The 17,232-nt window shown below is 46.3% G+C and overlaps 1 protein-coding gene across 1 annotated transcript in view; it reads right to left on the bottom strand.

Moving 5' to 3' along the window:
* WDR3 (WD repeat domain 3) overlaps positions 1-17,232 on the bottom strand; it is a 28,752-nt gene that overhangs the window by 8,478 nt on the left and 3,042 nt on the right. Inside the window, exons 5-24 of the mRNA XM_072880852.1 lie at positions 16,806-16,901; positions 15,659-15,769; positions 14,515-14,616; positions 14,299-14,396; positions 13,277-13,372; positions 12,730-12,960; positions 11,810-11,903; positions 11,327-11,428; positions 8,873-8,958; positions 8,283-8,418; positions 7,512-7,568; positions 6,741-6,841; positions 6,480-6,591; positions 6,230-6,364; positions 4,598-4,648; positions 3,577-3,642; positions 2,616-2,708; positions 1,999-2,046; positions 642-685; positions 33-161 (exon numbers count right to left, since the gene is read on the bottom strand). Coding sequence (XP_072736953.1) covers positions 33-161; positions 642-685; positions 1,999-2,046; positions 2,616-2,708; positions 3,577-3,642; positions 4,598-4,648; positions 6,230-6,364; positions 6,480-6,591; positions 6,741-6,841; positions 7,512-7,568; positions 8,283-8,418; positions 8,873-8,958; positions 11,327-11,428; positions 11,810-11,903; positions 12,730-12,960; positions 13,277-13,372; positions 14,299-14,396; positions 14,515-14,616; positions 15,659-15,769; positions 16,806-16,901 — 1,988 coding nt within the window. The remainder of the gene's footprint in view (positions 1-32; positions 162-641; positions 686-1,998; positions 2,047-2,615; positions 2,709-3,576; positions 3,643-4,597; positions 4,649-6,229; positions 6,365-6,479; positions 6,592-6,740; positions 6,842-7,511; positions 7,569-8,282; positions 8,419-8,872; positions 8,959-11,326; positions 11,429-11,809; positions 11,904-12,729; positions 12,961-13,276; positions 13,373-14,298; positions 14,397-14,514; positions 14,617-15,658; positions 15,770-16,805; positions 16,902-17,232) is intronic.

Genomic DNA, 17,232 nt, shown 5'->3' on the forward strand with positions numbered 1-17,232 from the left:
AGCAGATCTGTCTGGGCAGATGAAAGACTCACTTGAGCAGGAAGAGAAGAGCTCGGCACAGGAGTTCAACTTCCAAACCCAGGTGAATATATTCATTGAAGAGTCTGAGCAGGTCAGGGACATAGGAGAATGGCAGCACCAAGAGAGACTCTTCCAGCTCACTGAGGAGAAAGCAAAGGGACAGAAGCATTAGTCTGTCACTGCACTGCTACAGGTGAGCAGGAAACACTTCTGTATAGGAAGGCTCTGGTACAAAAGCTGTGCTAAGTGTTCATCACTGTTGGTCTGTGACTGCCCACAAAGCACAGTGCAGCTGCACAGACTAGAGCCCAGGCCAGCAGACATCTTCTGGCACAGGGAGCAGGCACACAATCTTCCCTCCTCAGCATCCCCAGGCTGCTCTTCAGATACACATGCATACACATACACAGGCTTCACCCAACACTCCCCATGGAAGGAACAATTTCCATTCCCCAATTCCATGCACACTCCAGAAGAGGCTCCCAGGAACAGTAACTCCAGACTCCCCAGCACTGTCCATACCCAGCACGAGAGACCATCCCCGGACCCTGCCAGTCATGGGCCCAGAAATCCAATACTCAATCACAAATGTGTTCAGCGATAAGGCTCTTGGGACTCACCTTGACCTGACCTTCTTGAAAACTTCTAGCACATACGCAGAAGGCTGTAACAGAGGAAAGACACACCAGCTCTGCATATCAAGAGACATTCCAACACAAACATGTGCCTTAAGGTCCATTTCACCCAGTCAAAAAACAGGCAGTCACGTCTTGTGAGATGGACAGATCAAGCGGAATATAACAAAGAGGAAAACCCTTCAGCTTCAATCAGCTGCCAGTCTGGGAAGTTCTCCCTCCACGAAACATAAACCCAGCCTTCTCAGGATACTTTTTAACTGGTGAAGAATATTGTGAAAAGTCTAATTTATATCCAACCAGCTAAATTATCTCATATTCAGTTCAATGAATCTTGTACAAACTGGATAAAAAACTTGGTGAAACAGCCAAATACATACAAAGCCTTACACAAACTCATCTCCCAAAAACTTAATTCCTGCTACTCCTGTTTATCTGCTGAAAGTGTTTGGCAGATGCACAGCTGGGAAGTCTCTCCCAAGAAAGACGATAACAGACTGTCAATGCATAAAGTATTTTTGTTCATGGTCTGACATACTAAATGCTCATCGTGGTCATTTCACCATGTAACAGGACATGTAATAAATGCCGCTGTGTTTTTACCCAGCAGCCTAGCGCTTGGGCATTCTTCCAGGACCTTGGAAACAGGTTCAAATTCCTTCTCTGTACAGTGGGATTCAATCAAACATCACCCACCTCCAAAGAAACTGCTAGCTGCCAAGCCACAGGATTTCATTCACCCCTTTTCAATCTATTCAACTTGCAATTAAATATGCCTATATTCACAGAGGAAGGGAGAGAATGGCTCTGGCTAAGTGCTTACCAATGTCACATGGTGGGAGGCACAGTGAGGCACAATTGGGTTCTCAATTACCCATTCCAGTGGATGCTCAGGTATTTTGTGTTAGATGGCACAGCTGCTCTGGAATATACTATAGCATGGCAACTGCACCCTCCTGGCAGCAGGAAGATGCGTCCTTAGGCACAGGAAAGGTTTGAACTAGCTTTCCCATATCTTGGAGAATACCGTAAACTGATGGCTCATGATAAGGTACAAGATAACGTCATGGCTACCATCAGGGTTATGCTTAACCCTCATGGGGTTAAACTTTTGTAACACACACGCAAGGTATAAAAAAAACTGTGTTCACTTCACACAAGCAAACTGTGTTCACAGTCCCAAACTGTTCACACAAGCAAAAGTACTCAGTTTCCATTTCAAGTTGAACGAAGTAGTCCTCCTTCCCCACAGCAACCCAGCGTTTTGGCTCAGCCAGCAAATCAAACAGCCCCACTCCAGCTGACAATGGCCCGCAGCCTGTGTCCTAGGCATTCCACTTACTGTAATATTTCCATAGGCACGGAGGATGGGATTGACAGGAAAGGGAACCTGGAGACACAGAATGGGTTAGAATGAGGCAGGTGTGTGTGTGTACAAATGCATATTCCCAGAGGAAACTTTAACCCACAGTAAAAGAGAGCTTTTATCAAGTGTCTTCCTGCAATTCCCACACCTCTACCCTCCCCAGAACGTCACTGAAGGCCTCATTTGCAGCCACTAGACAACCTCATTCTCAGATGTATAAGCCTAATTCAAACATGCATGAATTTTCTTCCACTTCTTGTCACTTTTCCCACGTATATCACAGCCCCTTATTTAGCAAGGATTGTTGAGATGAAGGCAAATAATAGGCTTTGGGATGAATTTGCAGCAGCATGCTCTCCCAGGGACTACACAACATCTTACTGTGACTTTAAACATAAAGATTGTTAGAAAGAACACACCACTAACCATGCCCCAGGGCACAGTGCCATCTTATTCTCCAAAAGATTTCAGCAAATCTTTGCTATGTCCAGCTGTCCTGATTTTATCTGCATGCTGAGCCTTTCCACCCAGATGACAGAGCTGGAAGTATACACCCACAGACCTTGGGACTGGTACATTCCTCAGTCTTTTACCTCTTTTCCCACAGCTTTGCATATGGCCTTGTGCTCCGTTAGTTTTGCCATCTCGTCTCTATACAGCTCGATAGCTTCCATGATCCGCTCAGCCTGTGCAGCACAAGAACAGCACATCAGTGACGCTAGACAAGCCAAAGCAAACCCCAAGTCCAACTGGACAAATGGAGGGGGAAGCAGGAGAACTGACACAGAGCATCACAGGACATCTCGCTCAGAAAGGTAACCTCTACTCCAGACTACACCACTACTGTGAGCACATCAATCATGTCCTGAAGATGTCAAACACCATCCACATTCTGCCCACTGCCCTGGGTGCTCTCTGCTGCAGCTTCAATTGTTGCCTTGACATTGAACTACACCCCAAGCAAGCAGCACCCCTTCAAGGCACAAGCCAAGGTCAGGCCATTTTGAGTATTCAGACTGAGGATTTCCTCTGTATTTACAAGAGCACCAGGCTGCTGAAATTTGTGACCATGAAATTACCCACCCCCACACCTTCCTGGTACACCTCCCATGTCAGGCACTGCAGTAAATTTCCACCTGTCACAGATGCCCACAGGACAGAGCAGCCCTTGGGGAAGAGGCGTGATGCCTAGAGAACATCCAGCTGCCTTGTGCTCCTTTGGGCTGCAAACCCCAAAGGGCAAGAGCAGCCCTGTCTGTCCCACACATGACAGGCAGAGAAATCTGCAGCCTAAATATTTACAGGAACATCACACCTCGTTCCCTGGAGAAATTTCAGGAGGAGATAACTCCTGGTGTGTGACTCTCCAGAGTCAGACCCCTCCCTGTTGGCCACGGAGCAGGACAGACTGCTCTTGCAGGCAGAGGCAATTCTGCCATTATGCGACAGCACAGGTTACTCCTCTTCAAACTGATGCTCCAACCCTGTGACAGCCCCCCTCCTTGAGAGACTGATAAAGCACAAAGCAGTGCTGGGGGACCCACACAATCTTACCGCTTTGATGGTTTCAATAGTCTTCTTTCCTGCCAGCCCTGTCTCTCCTTGCGTCTCTCCAGCCACCTACAAAATACAGAGTTTGCAGCTTCCTCCTTCAGCAGCTGAGCAGCCGTTACACGTAGGCACCCTCTGCATCCTATCACGCTCCATGCTAACAAAAGCCATCAGCCCCATTCCCTAAACCGGTCATTTATCTGGGGAAATACAGTAGTTCCCAAGTGCACAGCTCTTCTTCAGGAACAGAGGCACTGTGCTAACACTGAGCTCGGGGAGGCAGGTAAACACAGCTCAGAAAGGTAACCTCTACTCCAGACTACACCACTACTGTGAGCACATCAGTCATGTCCTAAAGATGTCAAACACCATCCACATTCTGCCCACTGCCCTGGGTGCTCTCTGCTGCAGCTTCAATTGTTGCCTTGACATTGAACTACACCCCAAGCAAGCAGCACCCCTTCAAGGCACAAGCCAAGGTCAGGCCATTTTGAGTATTCAGACTGAGGATTTCCTCTGTATTTACAAGAGCACCAGGCTGTTGAAATTTGCGGCCATGAAATTACCTACCCCCACACCTGCAACGGAGACTGAGTAATCCAATCAGTGTCAAAACTGTTGGCAACACAACCCAAGCACCTGAACAAGAGGGATCAGGCTTCGCCACCTGTCCTGCACTACACGGACCTCGAAGCAGCTGTCAGAAGGCAGACCAGCCTTGGTACAGAGCTGGTGTGGACATGAACTGGGGAGACAGGAAGGGCAACAGTACAGCAAGGTGTCACCGTCCACTGCTACTGTGTAGCAGTTCGGCCAGCTCCACACACTCTCCTGAAGTTGTGTGTAGGAAGTACAGAGTCAACTGCATCATGGGGCAACCACAGCTTCACCAGCACTTTCCCCCCTGCACCTCCTCAAAGCAAGAAAATTGCCAGTACTCTCTGACACCTCTTCTATGCCTCTTACACAAATAGTTATTCCAGGCTCTGTACAGGCAGACTGACGCACAGTCGGTGCAACTCACCACAGGCTGCTCTTCCTTCGCCACACTCTCTTCATATTCAGCTTCTCGTTGCTACAGTGGATGAGAACACAACATATTAAAACAGGTAGTCAGGGAGCAAGCAAGGGTACAAGTCCCTTCCAGACTGGGTGGGCAAGGGAGCCTGCAGCTTCATGCAGCCCATTGCAAAACTAGGACAAATCAGCAGAGATCAACAATGCCGGTGCAAAATGCCCACTTGTCACTGGTTCCAACCCCAGGGAGAACTCTGGAATCTCCCAGACAGAAAGAAATCAAGGTGTCTGCTCTGGATGCAGGAACAGCCCTTAGACAACCCACCAAGCTGACACACACAATTCAGCACCAGACCTTTCACCTGGCACACAACACAGAAGAAACAAGCCTAGAAAAGTCCCAGGGTTGTCCTCGTCTGCAAGAGGAAAGAGCCTCCTGTCTGGCATCTCTCACGTGAATAGGGCCCCATCAGTGTGTAATTCACTACTGGTTTATTCATGCCCACGTTGTTACTCAAATTTCACCCAAACCAAACTTTTCTGGCATCTGAAAAAGGAGCTGTCTCTGTCTCTCCTTTTACCACCTTCATCCCTAGCACAGCAACTACTGGGCATCACAATGCTGCCTATGGGTCACCTCAACTCTCTGCAATCAGGCTGGGACAAAAAAAAAACCCAACATTTATTGCAGGATTCTCATCCACTCTGCTTCTGCACATGTTTCTACATCCTTCCCCCACTGTGGTTTGAGAACTGCTTTAAGAAGGGGAGACAGAGCCAGACTCCTCTGAGGGATATAGTGAAAAGACAAGAGTTACAAGTTCTTTCAAGGGAATTTCCAATTGGATACGTGAAAAAAATGCGTCCGCCAACCCCAAGGGTGGTTCACCACTGGAACAGGTGCTCAGACAGCCTGGAAAATCTCCTTCCTTGGAGTCGTTCATGTATCAAGACAAGTCTCTGAGCAGTCTGACATAGCTTTAAGGTTATCCTGCAGTGAGCAAGGGGTTGGACTAGAGACCCCCAGAGTTTCCTTCCTATTGAAGTCCTTCTGTGAGTCTATGATTCCTCACAATACATGCTCAAATGGAGTAGAAGAAGCTTCTTTGAGCATCCCTGAGCTCTGGGGCCTGCTACTGAGATAGAATGGACCTCTCATGGTTGGAAAAGGGGAAACCAAGACAAAATGCATTTAACAGGAGCAGTGCTCTCCATCACTCCACAACAGTCATGTGCTGAACTGCCTCCAAAGCACACTTGAGTTGAAAGGAGCACAAGAGAATAAGAGAAGGTCAAAGACTGTAGCCAGACCTGTAGAAAACCACAGCTATAGAGGAAAGTCTGGGAAGCAAGAGAGAAGCAAAGCAGAGAGCAAGTTAGCCAGGCACCTGCAACACAGTACAGACAGGCAAGCACCTGCAATATCTGCGGTGATTCTCCAGACAGCTCAAGGCAACAGTCCCATCACGCAAAAAGATGCCATTCAACCCTGGGCACCCCAACACCAGGCTGTGGTTAGTAATGAGCAAGTCTGCCAAGTATGCAGCCAGGCTCTTCCACAGTGAAAAATGAGGAATCTGCCTGCTGGGGAGAAAACAGGTCTGGAAGTTGTCTTTGGCAGGAAGGATGCAACTCTCACCATCTCCCTCTCCTCTTCCAAAACAAGTGGCTCCCTCATCCTTTCCCAGAGGCGCAGGGACTTGTCATGGGATGCTGATACCACGTAGTCTCCATTGGGACTGAGTGCCAAACACCACACCTCTTGGTGATGCCCCTGCATGGTAGACAGAAGAGGTAAGACACAAACACCACCCAGCTCCCAGCCCCTGAGGGAAGTGCTGCACATGCAAGGATAATGCTTCCTTTCAACAGTCTCCAAAACTTCCTACCTCCAGCGTCTGGATGTGCTCAAATTTATCTGCATCCCACTGCTTAATCTTGCTGTCCTTCCCAGCTGTGAAGAAGAGATGGGATTTCGCCACAAACTGCAGATACATCACACTGGAAAGGAAAAAGGCTCAAATTCACCCACTTGGGGAACACTGCAGACCTGCCCCCACTCTATGCTGGATAAAAGGGTTATTGCTGGATCACAACCCCTTGGAGAGAAGACAGCCCACAGCCCAGAGATGCTGTAGGATTTGACTGACCTGTCATCATGGGCAAAGAGAGAGCGGTGACAGTCCCCAAAGTCCAAGCCCCAAATCTTCACATTCCTGTCAGCAGAGCCAGTCGCAATTAGAGTCCCATCCTACAGAGCAACAGAGAGAGGAGGGTGTAGGTAGCTGGCTGGCAGCCCCATGAGGAACTACTGCTGAACCAGTGACTAAGCAGTGCTAAGTAGGCAGATACCTGGGCTCCTGAAACATGCCCTCCTGATCCCTTCACCTCCTCTCACCAGGGTGGCCCATGCTTGCGGTACTGGCACAGCCCACTGACAGCACCCTGGCTCTTTTCTGAACCTCTGCAGGCATTTAAGACCTTATCTATGTCGACATTTTTTACTTCCAATGAGCCTCATTCCAAGGACACCCCAGAGCAAGATGCGGGCCAAGAATGAACAGGCATGAAGAGGCTGTTCCACCTCAGCACCTGCTCTCTGCTCCCACTAACAAAGAATGCAGGCTCCTCTCACACAGTTGGTAACTTTAGCAGGGAGCAGGCCATACCTCTTAAAGAGGAGTGTAGGGAACCACCACAGCATGTCAAGACTGCTACTCCATGATCCCTCCCAGTGAGGGGAGGACTGCAGGATAAGGAGAGGCTTGCTGTGTCCCATCAAGAAACTGCTAAGTCAGGAGCAAGGAGGTGACAAGAAAGCATTATCCTAGACAAGACAGCATTATCCTTACTGCCAGCAGAGGTTCTCACAGTTATCCATATCACAGTTCTACCTAACATACAGCCCTAATGATACTTACATAGGAGATGTCCATACACAGCACTGGCAGCTTGTGTCCGTACAGAGAGAGGAAAAACTGAAGCAGAAGAAAGGTGTCTCAGTTAGACATGCTAGGTAGAGATAGGCAAAAATCTCAAGCTCCAGGCTAGTTCTACTGTGCCTCAGAAGCTCTGTCTTTCTAGCACTGCCCCACTTTTACTCTTGCCCTGAACACTGTTAGCAGCAGGGCCATGATGGCAGAACTGAGATGACGGTGGAAGTACCCAAGCAAGCTGAGCTAACTCTGGTGCTAATCACCACTGCCTATGGAGTTTATCTCTGTTTCTTTGCCTGTCTGTCAGTGCTGGTCTGTCTTGTGTCATTCCCCAACATTTACGTGCTAATACACAATTCACAAAACCACCACACGCTGCTCACAAGGAAGATTCTCCTCCCCCAGGCTTTCCCTGTGCTATGCCCTATTTAATGCCATGTGTGACACATCCATCCCCACCCTTACAGTGCCTCGCAGCTCTGGAGTACCACCATGCCCACAGGGTTTAGAGTGAACCTTGCCACCTGCAGGCTCACTACACTTTCCAGATGAAAAATGGATCTTCTCCCCAGTGTGGGCCAGCCATGGTTCTGTCAGGTTAGCTAGCAAACAGGCACCTGAAGTGAGATGCATGGCCTCTCTTTGATTCTTACTAGTGTCCTGCAATAAAGAGACACTTTTCATATGTATTCCTGATCTTTCAGGCTACAATTACATCACTCCCTGCACAGCCTCATAGTCCATTTGGTCATGCACCTTGAGCGTGTCAATGTAGAAAATCTTCACAGTGCAATCCAGTAAGGAGACAGCCAGCAGTTTCTGGTTGGGGCTGTACCGCACACAGAGAACATCTTCATCCAGCTGCAAAATGCGCACATGTTTCACGGAGAGCCTGGCAACAAAAAGAGAAAAAAACAATTGTTATCCCAAACAAACAAATTGGGAAGAGGTATGAATACAACTCCCACATTGCACCCTGGGAAAGCAAGTTAATTCTAACATGCAGCATCTCATTCCTCATTACAACTTGACCAAGACAGGACTGGAAATAAGCACGGCACTGCAGGCTGATAAACTTCACTGCTAAATTTACTGCTTAATGATCTGGAGGCCCATCCTGTGATTAGAAGCTAAACTCGCACACAAGCAAGGGATCAGAATGTGGCAAGTGCCCTTCCCCAGCTAAGCTCAGACCTTCACAAAACAGCACTGAGCTCACACTCTTTGCCACATGTTTCACATACATGTCATGGGCACATCTTACAGTGCACAGCAAAGGCCAAAGCATCCATCAGTGACAGTGGATACTGCAGCTGAATGTAGTCTAGAAAGGTTTATTTTCTCACCTTTTCTGAACACTGCTCTCATCCTTCACAAGCTCAAACTCCCAGAACTTTACACATTTATCAGCACCACCTGTCACAAAGCCACGCTGCAGGGAAAAACAAAAAAATTATTGTGAAACCAGTTTTGCTATAACCCAGAGAAATTCTACAGCAAGGAACTGTCAATACACAAGGAGGTTTTTGAAACGTCCCACATTCCTACAGTATTAATGTAGGATTAATTAATTAATGAAGCAGTACTTGCTCTGTTTGGAGCATGCATTACCCATTGGCTGAGCAACAACAACAATTTGAAAAGCTCTGGCAGGGAGGTCTAAGACAAAGACTCCAAATGTAAATCAAGACACAGGCTGAAACTTTGGGACTGAAAGCAGTCATCTCAGCTGTAGGTAATGCTTGCATTTTGTGGGCAAGTTGACGCTCTCACTGTTACTGGATCACACACACCTTACCACCACCCCACAAGCACAGCCTTCTAAAGGAAGAACAGTTCAACATTATCCCTTTTACATTAAGAACAAGGGTAAAATCTGTCCCAGATGTTTTAATCTGTAGGGTGAATGAATCTCAGGCAGGTTATTACTTGCTATGGTTTTGATTCCGCTAAAAACCACTCCACCTTCTAGCCCAACATGACCATGTAAGAAAAATAAGAAAGGCATACACACAGAAGAAAGTGGAAATTGACAGAAACTAATATGAACCTGAACTGTGGTCATGGAGAAAAACTGATACAAGCAGTAAAAGATACAAACAGTTTTCTACAGCCAGGGTGGTTAGGCCAAACAGAGTGAGTATGTGCATGTAAAATGGAACATTAAAAAAAAAAAAAAATATTTTCAGTAGTACTGACCCATTTCTAGAGGGAAGTATGAGAACTGTTAAACATCAATGCTCAGTAAACGTGGGTTCAGTAAACATTTCTCATCTGTTGTGCTCAGGCAAGAACCACATACCGAAATCACATTAGAAGACAGTGATGAAAAACCACTCCAAAAACTCACAAGGCTATCAAAAAGCAGCTACCTACGTCAGACATTTATAAATCAATGGTTCAGATCCCCCAAATCCAAGACTTTTACAGAGCAGAATGAGGTACTCTCTAAACTGTCAATGTCCATTTTCAGCAACTTCGGAAAAACCGGGGGAGATCCAGGAAGAAACTAATGTAACACCGTAATTCAGACAGAGTAAACAAGCAGGCCTGGTTACTGTGAGCATGGTCAACAGAAGTAACAGGTAATTGCAGTTTCCATCAAAGAAAAGTAAACTGAATATGGAGAAAAGAGCTTATGGAAAATTAATTTGATGGGGATTATCCTTTTCCTTAAGATTAAAGCTCTAGTTGATAACAGTAACAGCATTGCTCATGCAAGGCACACCTTTTGGTATTGTGTTACATTTTCATTACAAAACTAGGATAATATAGTTCAATAGAGCACATACTCCATGGATTAAAGACCAGCTAAGAGGTTTCAAAGCTTAATTTTAAATAAGAAATACCTAATAACTTGACACTATGCTGCTTACAGATTTTATGGATTACTAGAAAAATAACCAATTAAATTTATTTATATAATGTCAGAGTTATTCAATCTATCTGAAAAAGAGTGCCCAAACAGAACCAAAACATTAATTTATACGTTAGGAAGCAATGATCTAAACCTCACATATATGCCTTCTGCAAAGCAGTGCCCCGAAACGGGCTTCGAGGGACACAGTGGATTATTATCTGAATAAACATTCTCACTGCAGAGCTATCGCCAAAAGAGCTAATTAAGTCCTTGGATGGATTCAAAAGGCACTGGTGCATTTGGCACTGGTATAATTCCTATCACACAGTGCACCCAGATCCTGGGGCCACCAGCAAAAAAAGACTACAGTAACTTAAAAAGTACCACAAGAACAATTAAGAGCCTGGAAAACACATTCTGCAGGGACAGAAGTTCAGCCTAACAACCATCAGATAGATGGGGAGGGTGATTTGGTCACTCAAGAAGAGTGCAACACAAAGAAAAAACATCACTATGTTAACGAGATCTTTAATCCAGCAGACAAGCAGCAAATTTAACAAGGAGGATAACCAGCCACTGTAGCAGGTTACGAGGGGCTGAAGCTCTCCACAGCTGGAACGCATCCACAAGGTATGTATTGCTGCACACACGGACTCCGCCAGGGAAGTCCGAGTGTTCTCAATCATGCAGAAGCTGGATGAGGTGATGAGGATGGCCCCACTCAGCCCAAAGACTCATTGCCATGTGACACACAATAGAGAGATTATTCATCAAGCTGTGCATGTATCCACAGTTAAAGTTCTTAGATGCTTCCAGCTGCATCCTCCAGCTCGCAGGATAAGGGGTTCCCATGCTCCCATCAGTACTGCAAACACACTATAGGAAGAAGCTACATGAAAAGACGTGCAACAGATGATGCTTAGAAGGGTGGCTGAGTTACCTGGTCTGGTGAAAGAGCAATGGACCACACTGCCCCGTCATGGGCATTAAGTGTCTCCATCAGACTCCCAGAAGCCAGGTCATACAGCTGCAGCTTCCCTGTCTGCGGAGAGACACACATCACAGAAGACAAATCAGCACCTCCACCTTCACGACACACGATAGCTCCTAGCAGGAGAGCACCCCTGCCACCCATCTCCTGAACAGCCAGCTTCATTAGATGGCTGTTACATACAGATGGCCAAACTCCTGTTCTCCATCAGGGACTTCCCAAAGCTCTCCCCAGCTGTCCAGCTTAAGCCATAGGAGCTACATAAAGAGTCTGAGAACAGAGCAGAACCTGACTGTCAGAGAGGTTTTTACACCTAAAACAGAGTGCTCCAGATCAGGAGATGCAATGCATTTTCTGTAAGGCTGCCTTAATGCCATTTTCAGAACATTTCCAGACTTGGGCAGTCTGGAATGCAGAAGGGACACTATTTACCTTGGTGCCAATGATGACCTGCCGATCTCCTGGGACAAAGAGCGAGCAGAGTGCGTACTCACAGTCCATTGTCCGGATGCACTGCAAGGTCAATCTGTGGACAAAGGCAGAGCCCAAAACCTCTTACCGCACACAAAATCTGGCCTGCTAAGTGAGACAGAGTGGCCTCTGCCCATAGCTGTCTTTTCAGCTAGGGCCAGAAGATACACCACCACCATCCTATGACGCAAATGCTATCCAGCATTACTGCTAAGAACATTTTCCATAAAAACATGCAGTTACATAGTTCGCCATCATGACTTATTGCTGTTATGAGCAAGGACAGAGCTCCTGTTCTCCAACAGCAATTCCTGTCATTCAGAAGAGGAGGGAGGAGTATAAGATAGCACACTCAAAGGAAACAGAGCTTGAAATCGGCACCACTTGGGAAACACTGGGACAACATTCTAGATCAAAACAGCAGCCTACTCAGTCTAATACTAGATCCTTCAGATAAGATGCCAAGAAACCCACACATTCCCTAAAGAACAGGCTGTAGCTAGTTTAGGGTAACAGTTAGTACCTTTTATTAAAAAGGAAAAAAAACCCAACAAGATACAGTCTATACTGGACTGCTATGTACGACCTTTGTGTTTAGAGATTTGTCTTTCCGTGCCTGCCACTAAACTTAGCCTCAGTGCTGCTTTACAGCATCAAACTCCATGAGTTAATTATGCAGTTTTATCTCTATGGCTTCTCAGTTTCCCTAACAAGGAAAGACGTCAAATAGTTTTCTATTTACTTCCTTTACTTCATTCACTATTTTATATTTCTCCATCATCCCCTCTTCCTTATCACTGCCTCTCTGAACACAGCATCCCTGAGTTCTGGGAGACTGACACACATAGGGCAGAGGGGACTGACGTAACTGGATTGTGTACCTGTTCCAAATCTTTACGGACTCTGCAGCTGCTGAGAGAATGGCAATGTTGTCAGAGCTAAAAGCCAATGTCCTGACATCACTGCGGTGACCTCCAATGGTTATCTTGGATGCACGGACAGCCTGTGGGACTTGTGCTGACAGGTCCAGGTTGTACGACTCAATTATGTTATTCTGGAGCAGCAGTACAATCTTCAGCTCTCCTTTTGGAGAGAGAATCAAGTCAAATGACCTGTTTGATTAGACAAAATCAGAGCTGTACAGAGAAGCAATAAGACAAAATGTAGGAGGGATCAAATATCAAGAGCAACTGAGAAAGAGGAATATAGACAGAGGCATGCCACAATCAAAGGGGTGTGCACAAAGGGGACCACTTGTGGAAGAGGTGTGAACAGACTGGAGATCATAGTAGGCCTCTCCCCAGCTCCAAGCTGAATAGATGTCAAGGGGGAAACTTCTTCCATCTCTCCCTATATTGAGCTGGGCAGAGCTCTCCCCACGTAGCTGCATAACGACAGCTCAGCCTCTACAACAGGCTTTCCACTCACTTGATTTTAGAAGAAGCTCTGATGTTAGTGACCCGCTGAATCTCCTCCTGCAGGCTCAGCTCCACACTCCTTTCAGGCTCCTCTTCAGAGTTCTGTCTAGAAATGTCAGATAATGGAGGAGAGTCAAACAACCCAGCACAGCCAAAACAAACTAACACAGGGACAGAGAATAACATAAGGAAACCACTTAGCCTGCCGAAAACAACCACCCTCTTATCCAGCAGTGCTAACTACATTTAAGAACAGCATGAGACAGTGAAGTTCATGCTGGTATGCATCCTACTAGAGAGATCAACTGTCCTAAAAAAGGCAACCTCCTCCAGAGCCAAAGCACTTGAACAAAGCATGTTAGAAAGATGGATACAAAACAGACAACAGAAAGCTGTGTTTGAGTGGGAAATCAGCTTGTGCTTATCTCCTACCACTCACCAAAAGTCCTCAGCCATTGACAAAATGCATCTCCAGATTTATGTGCCCTGTGCATCACTTTCTACTGTGGAGCCACACCTCTCCCCAAGGGCTGTTGTGAGGCACCTGTTAAGTGCCAGGATACCAAGAGACACTTAATACAAAGTAGACATTAATAAAGCTCTCACCTGTGTCTCTGCCTGCTGTAAAACAGGAGATGAGGTATCAGACTCACTCTGACTTCTCAGATGAAACTCTCATTCCCATATGTCCTATCAAGGACTTTATTTTATGCACCAAGCAGCGTAAATATGAATGTCAGGTAGAAGTGAGCAGCTCTGAAAAACCCATTTTATGTTCATTCCTTTGCACACATTAGCTTTTTTTGCAGGGGGAAGACTCAGAAAGAAAGGTTACTTCCTTAGCCTCTGGGAGCAGTGTTGCTCAGACAAGCACCAAGGATGCACAGGAACAGTGACCCCAAAATACAACAGCTAGCACAGACAGAATGACCAGTAGCTTGGAGTTCAACCACTGTGTCATGCTGCTGAAGGGCCTTTCAAACAGTTCTCTGGACACAGACAGCATCCAAATACATCCAAAAGACTGCTTACTTGGCTTTTTTCTTTGCTTTCTTCATTTTCTTTTCCAATTTCTTTTGGACTTCCTCTTCAGAAAGGACAGAGAACACTTCCAGAACAGCATCTGTTCCCTAAAGACAGAGCAAACAAAGTCAAAGGCACACAAAGCCCTGGCTGGCCCTTACAGAAATTACCCAAGGTCCCAACAGCCTCCTCCACAGCTCGATAGCAGAGCCCCCCAGTACTTACATGGCAGGCCAAAATCTGGCCCGTTTGGTCTGTGGCAAGAGTAACTATTCGGTCTCTCCCTTCCCGCATGATGGATCCAACTTTGCTGCACTTTACAAGGCGCTATAGGGAAAGAAGGAGAAGAACTTTGGTCTGAAAGGTCAAGTGATCTTCTCAAGCAAACTCAGAAACCTACTGGCAAGGGAAGTCAAGAGGTGAAAAGGGGGAAATGAACCTACAGGGTCCTGGTAGAACAGCTAGCAAGGATAATCTAGGGACAAAACAAGCATCTGTGTGAGCTACAGGCTTATCTCCTTATGTTTTGTTGCATTTTAGCTGAAAATAATCATTGACAGTCTCAGTGGAAGAATAACTTAACTTTATTGGCAAACCATATCCATTTAAGAGCCAGAGCTGAATTTTTACGCTACAAAGGCAGCAGAGCTCAGTTCCCCTGTCAGAAGACACAGAGAAGGTGAGAACAGAGACTCTTAAATGGGTGGTTGAAGGGAGAGAAATCCTCTGGACAGGAAGTTGGAAAAGTATTTAGCAAGGTCCAGGTATCTACTGTAACTACAAGCAGTCTGAAATCTGAGGAGGACCCCAGAAAGTTCCACCGGAAATACAGATTCAGTAAAGTCTCCACCAGCAGCACAAGTGGGAACGGCTTTCTGCAATTGAATCTTACACCATATTTTGCTATGGTTACTCTGACCTCTCAGTTTCTGCTACTGACCTGCAAACTGTACCATCAGCATTGAACCCAGCAACCTCCAACCAGCTAGTAACTATTTTATTTCCGTGTTGTTCAATGAAAGAGCTCTGTTAGCACTGTCGAACTTTAAACACTTGCTAGTTCCCCCCAAACAGAAAGCAAAGAAAAAGCTTTCAGTGGACAATAACATGTGTATGCGTTTTGGCACACATACTTCTGCTGATATTCTGCAGGTAGATGGGGCAGCAACTGCTGCTGAGGAAAATGTTATGAAGCAAGACAAGAATACCACATTTTCCCTAACAGGCTAAATATGACACTCAGGGTATAAACACAATACAGAGGAGCAATGTGTGAGTGACTCTCAAAATCCTGCTGGCTCTGCAAGCAGCACCATGCAAATGGGGTTACATACACCATCCCACAGACAGCATGGAAAACTGAGATTACTTCCTCAGGATGCTCATCCATCTCTAGGGTCTCATCCTCTTCAGTGTTTTCTTCTGCTCCAGGTGAAGATCCTTTGCTTTTCTTGGATTCTGGCTCATCAGAGTCTTCTACCTGTTCATGGACAAAAAAACCATAAGAAATACCTTAAACCACAAGAGCTACGGTGTTCTGCTTCCTGTCTTACTTACACTTCACTTCCCCGGAAGAACAAGTGGTTAGTGTACACCTCAACAAAGGAGTGGCCTACAGCATGCCTGTAGGCACCAAACACTCCACGTCCTCCACTGCTTATCATCCACCCAACAAGATTGTCTTCTCTAGCCATAAGCCAGAAGGCAAGAAGTTGTGACGCACTCTGGAAACTTTGTTGTGGAAGTGCTTGCAACTTCACTTGTGTTGTGGGTTAAACCCAGTTGGCAACTAAGCACCACACAGCTGCTCACTCACCCTACCCACCCCCCACCCCTGCTGGGATGGGGGACAGAATCGGAAAAAAAAAAGTAAAACCCATGGGTTGAGATAAAGATAGTTTAACAGGACAGCAGAGGAAGAGAATATAATAATAATAATAATAATAATGATAAAAGAATGTACAAAACAAGTGATGCACAATGCAACTGCTTGCCACCTGCTGACCGATGCCTAGCCTGTCCCCGAGCAGCAATCGCTGCTCCCCGGCCAGCTCCCCCCAGTTTATATACTGAGCATGACGTCATATGGTATGGAATAGCCCTTTGGTCAGTTTGGGTCAGCTGTCCTGGCTGTGCCCCCTCCCAGCTTCTTCTGCACCTGGCAGACCATGGGAAGCTGAAAAGTCCTTGACTAGTATAAGCACTACTTAGCAACAACTAAAACATCAGTGTGTTATCACATTACTCTCATGCTAAACCCAAAACACAGCATTATACCAGCTACTAGGAAGACAATAAACTCTATCCCAGCCAAAACCAGGACAACTTGAAAGCTCAAAACACAGAAAACAGCAAAGTCTATCCCAAGAGCAGCTCTGGACCCCTCAGACAGCAAAGACATTGCTTTGGCTCTGTTTCCCAGAACGTCAATCAGATTTAACATATTCCAGACCCATCTTAGTCCAAAGACAAGCAGCTGGACAAGACTATGAGGGGTTACAGAGGGAATATCTTACCTCCTGGATGTAAGTGATATCCCACACCCTCAGCTCACTGTCAGCACTCCCAGTGATCAGACGCTTCTCTTCAGATATCAAAGCCATCCCCCAAACCTGTCCAGAGGCACAATGTGAGGAACTGGCTTATGGCTCCTTTAACTATCATCAACAGCAGAGCATCTTTAATTGATTTATTTAAATGGCAACCAAGAAGAGACTAGAGCTAGCCAGGATCTCCTCCAGGGACACCTGTATTGGAACTGTCACCCACTGCATGTTGATGACAGCTCCTGGAAAGTTTAGAAGTTTCTCATTTGCTCATCTCTAAAGCCTAATGACAAGCAAAATATACCACAGTGCCAGTTTACAACTCCTGAGAGCAGGGAAAGCACCAAGTGAGCCATGACATGTAACCCAAAGTCCCTCCACCCCAACAGCTCCACAC

Source organism: Ciconia boyciana, chromosome 1 (assembly GCF_034638445.1).
Source record: "Ciconia boyciana chromosome 1, ASM3463844v1, whole genome shotgun sequence".
NCBI lineage: Eukaryota > Metazoa > Chordata > Aves > Ciconiiformes > Ciconiidae > Ciconia > Ciconia boyciana.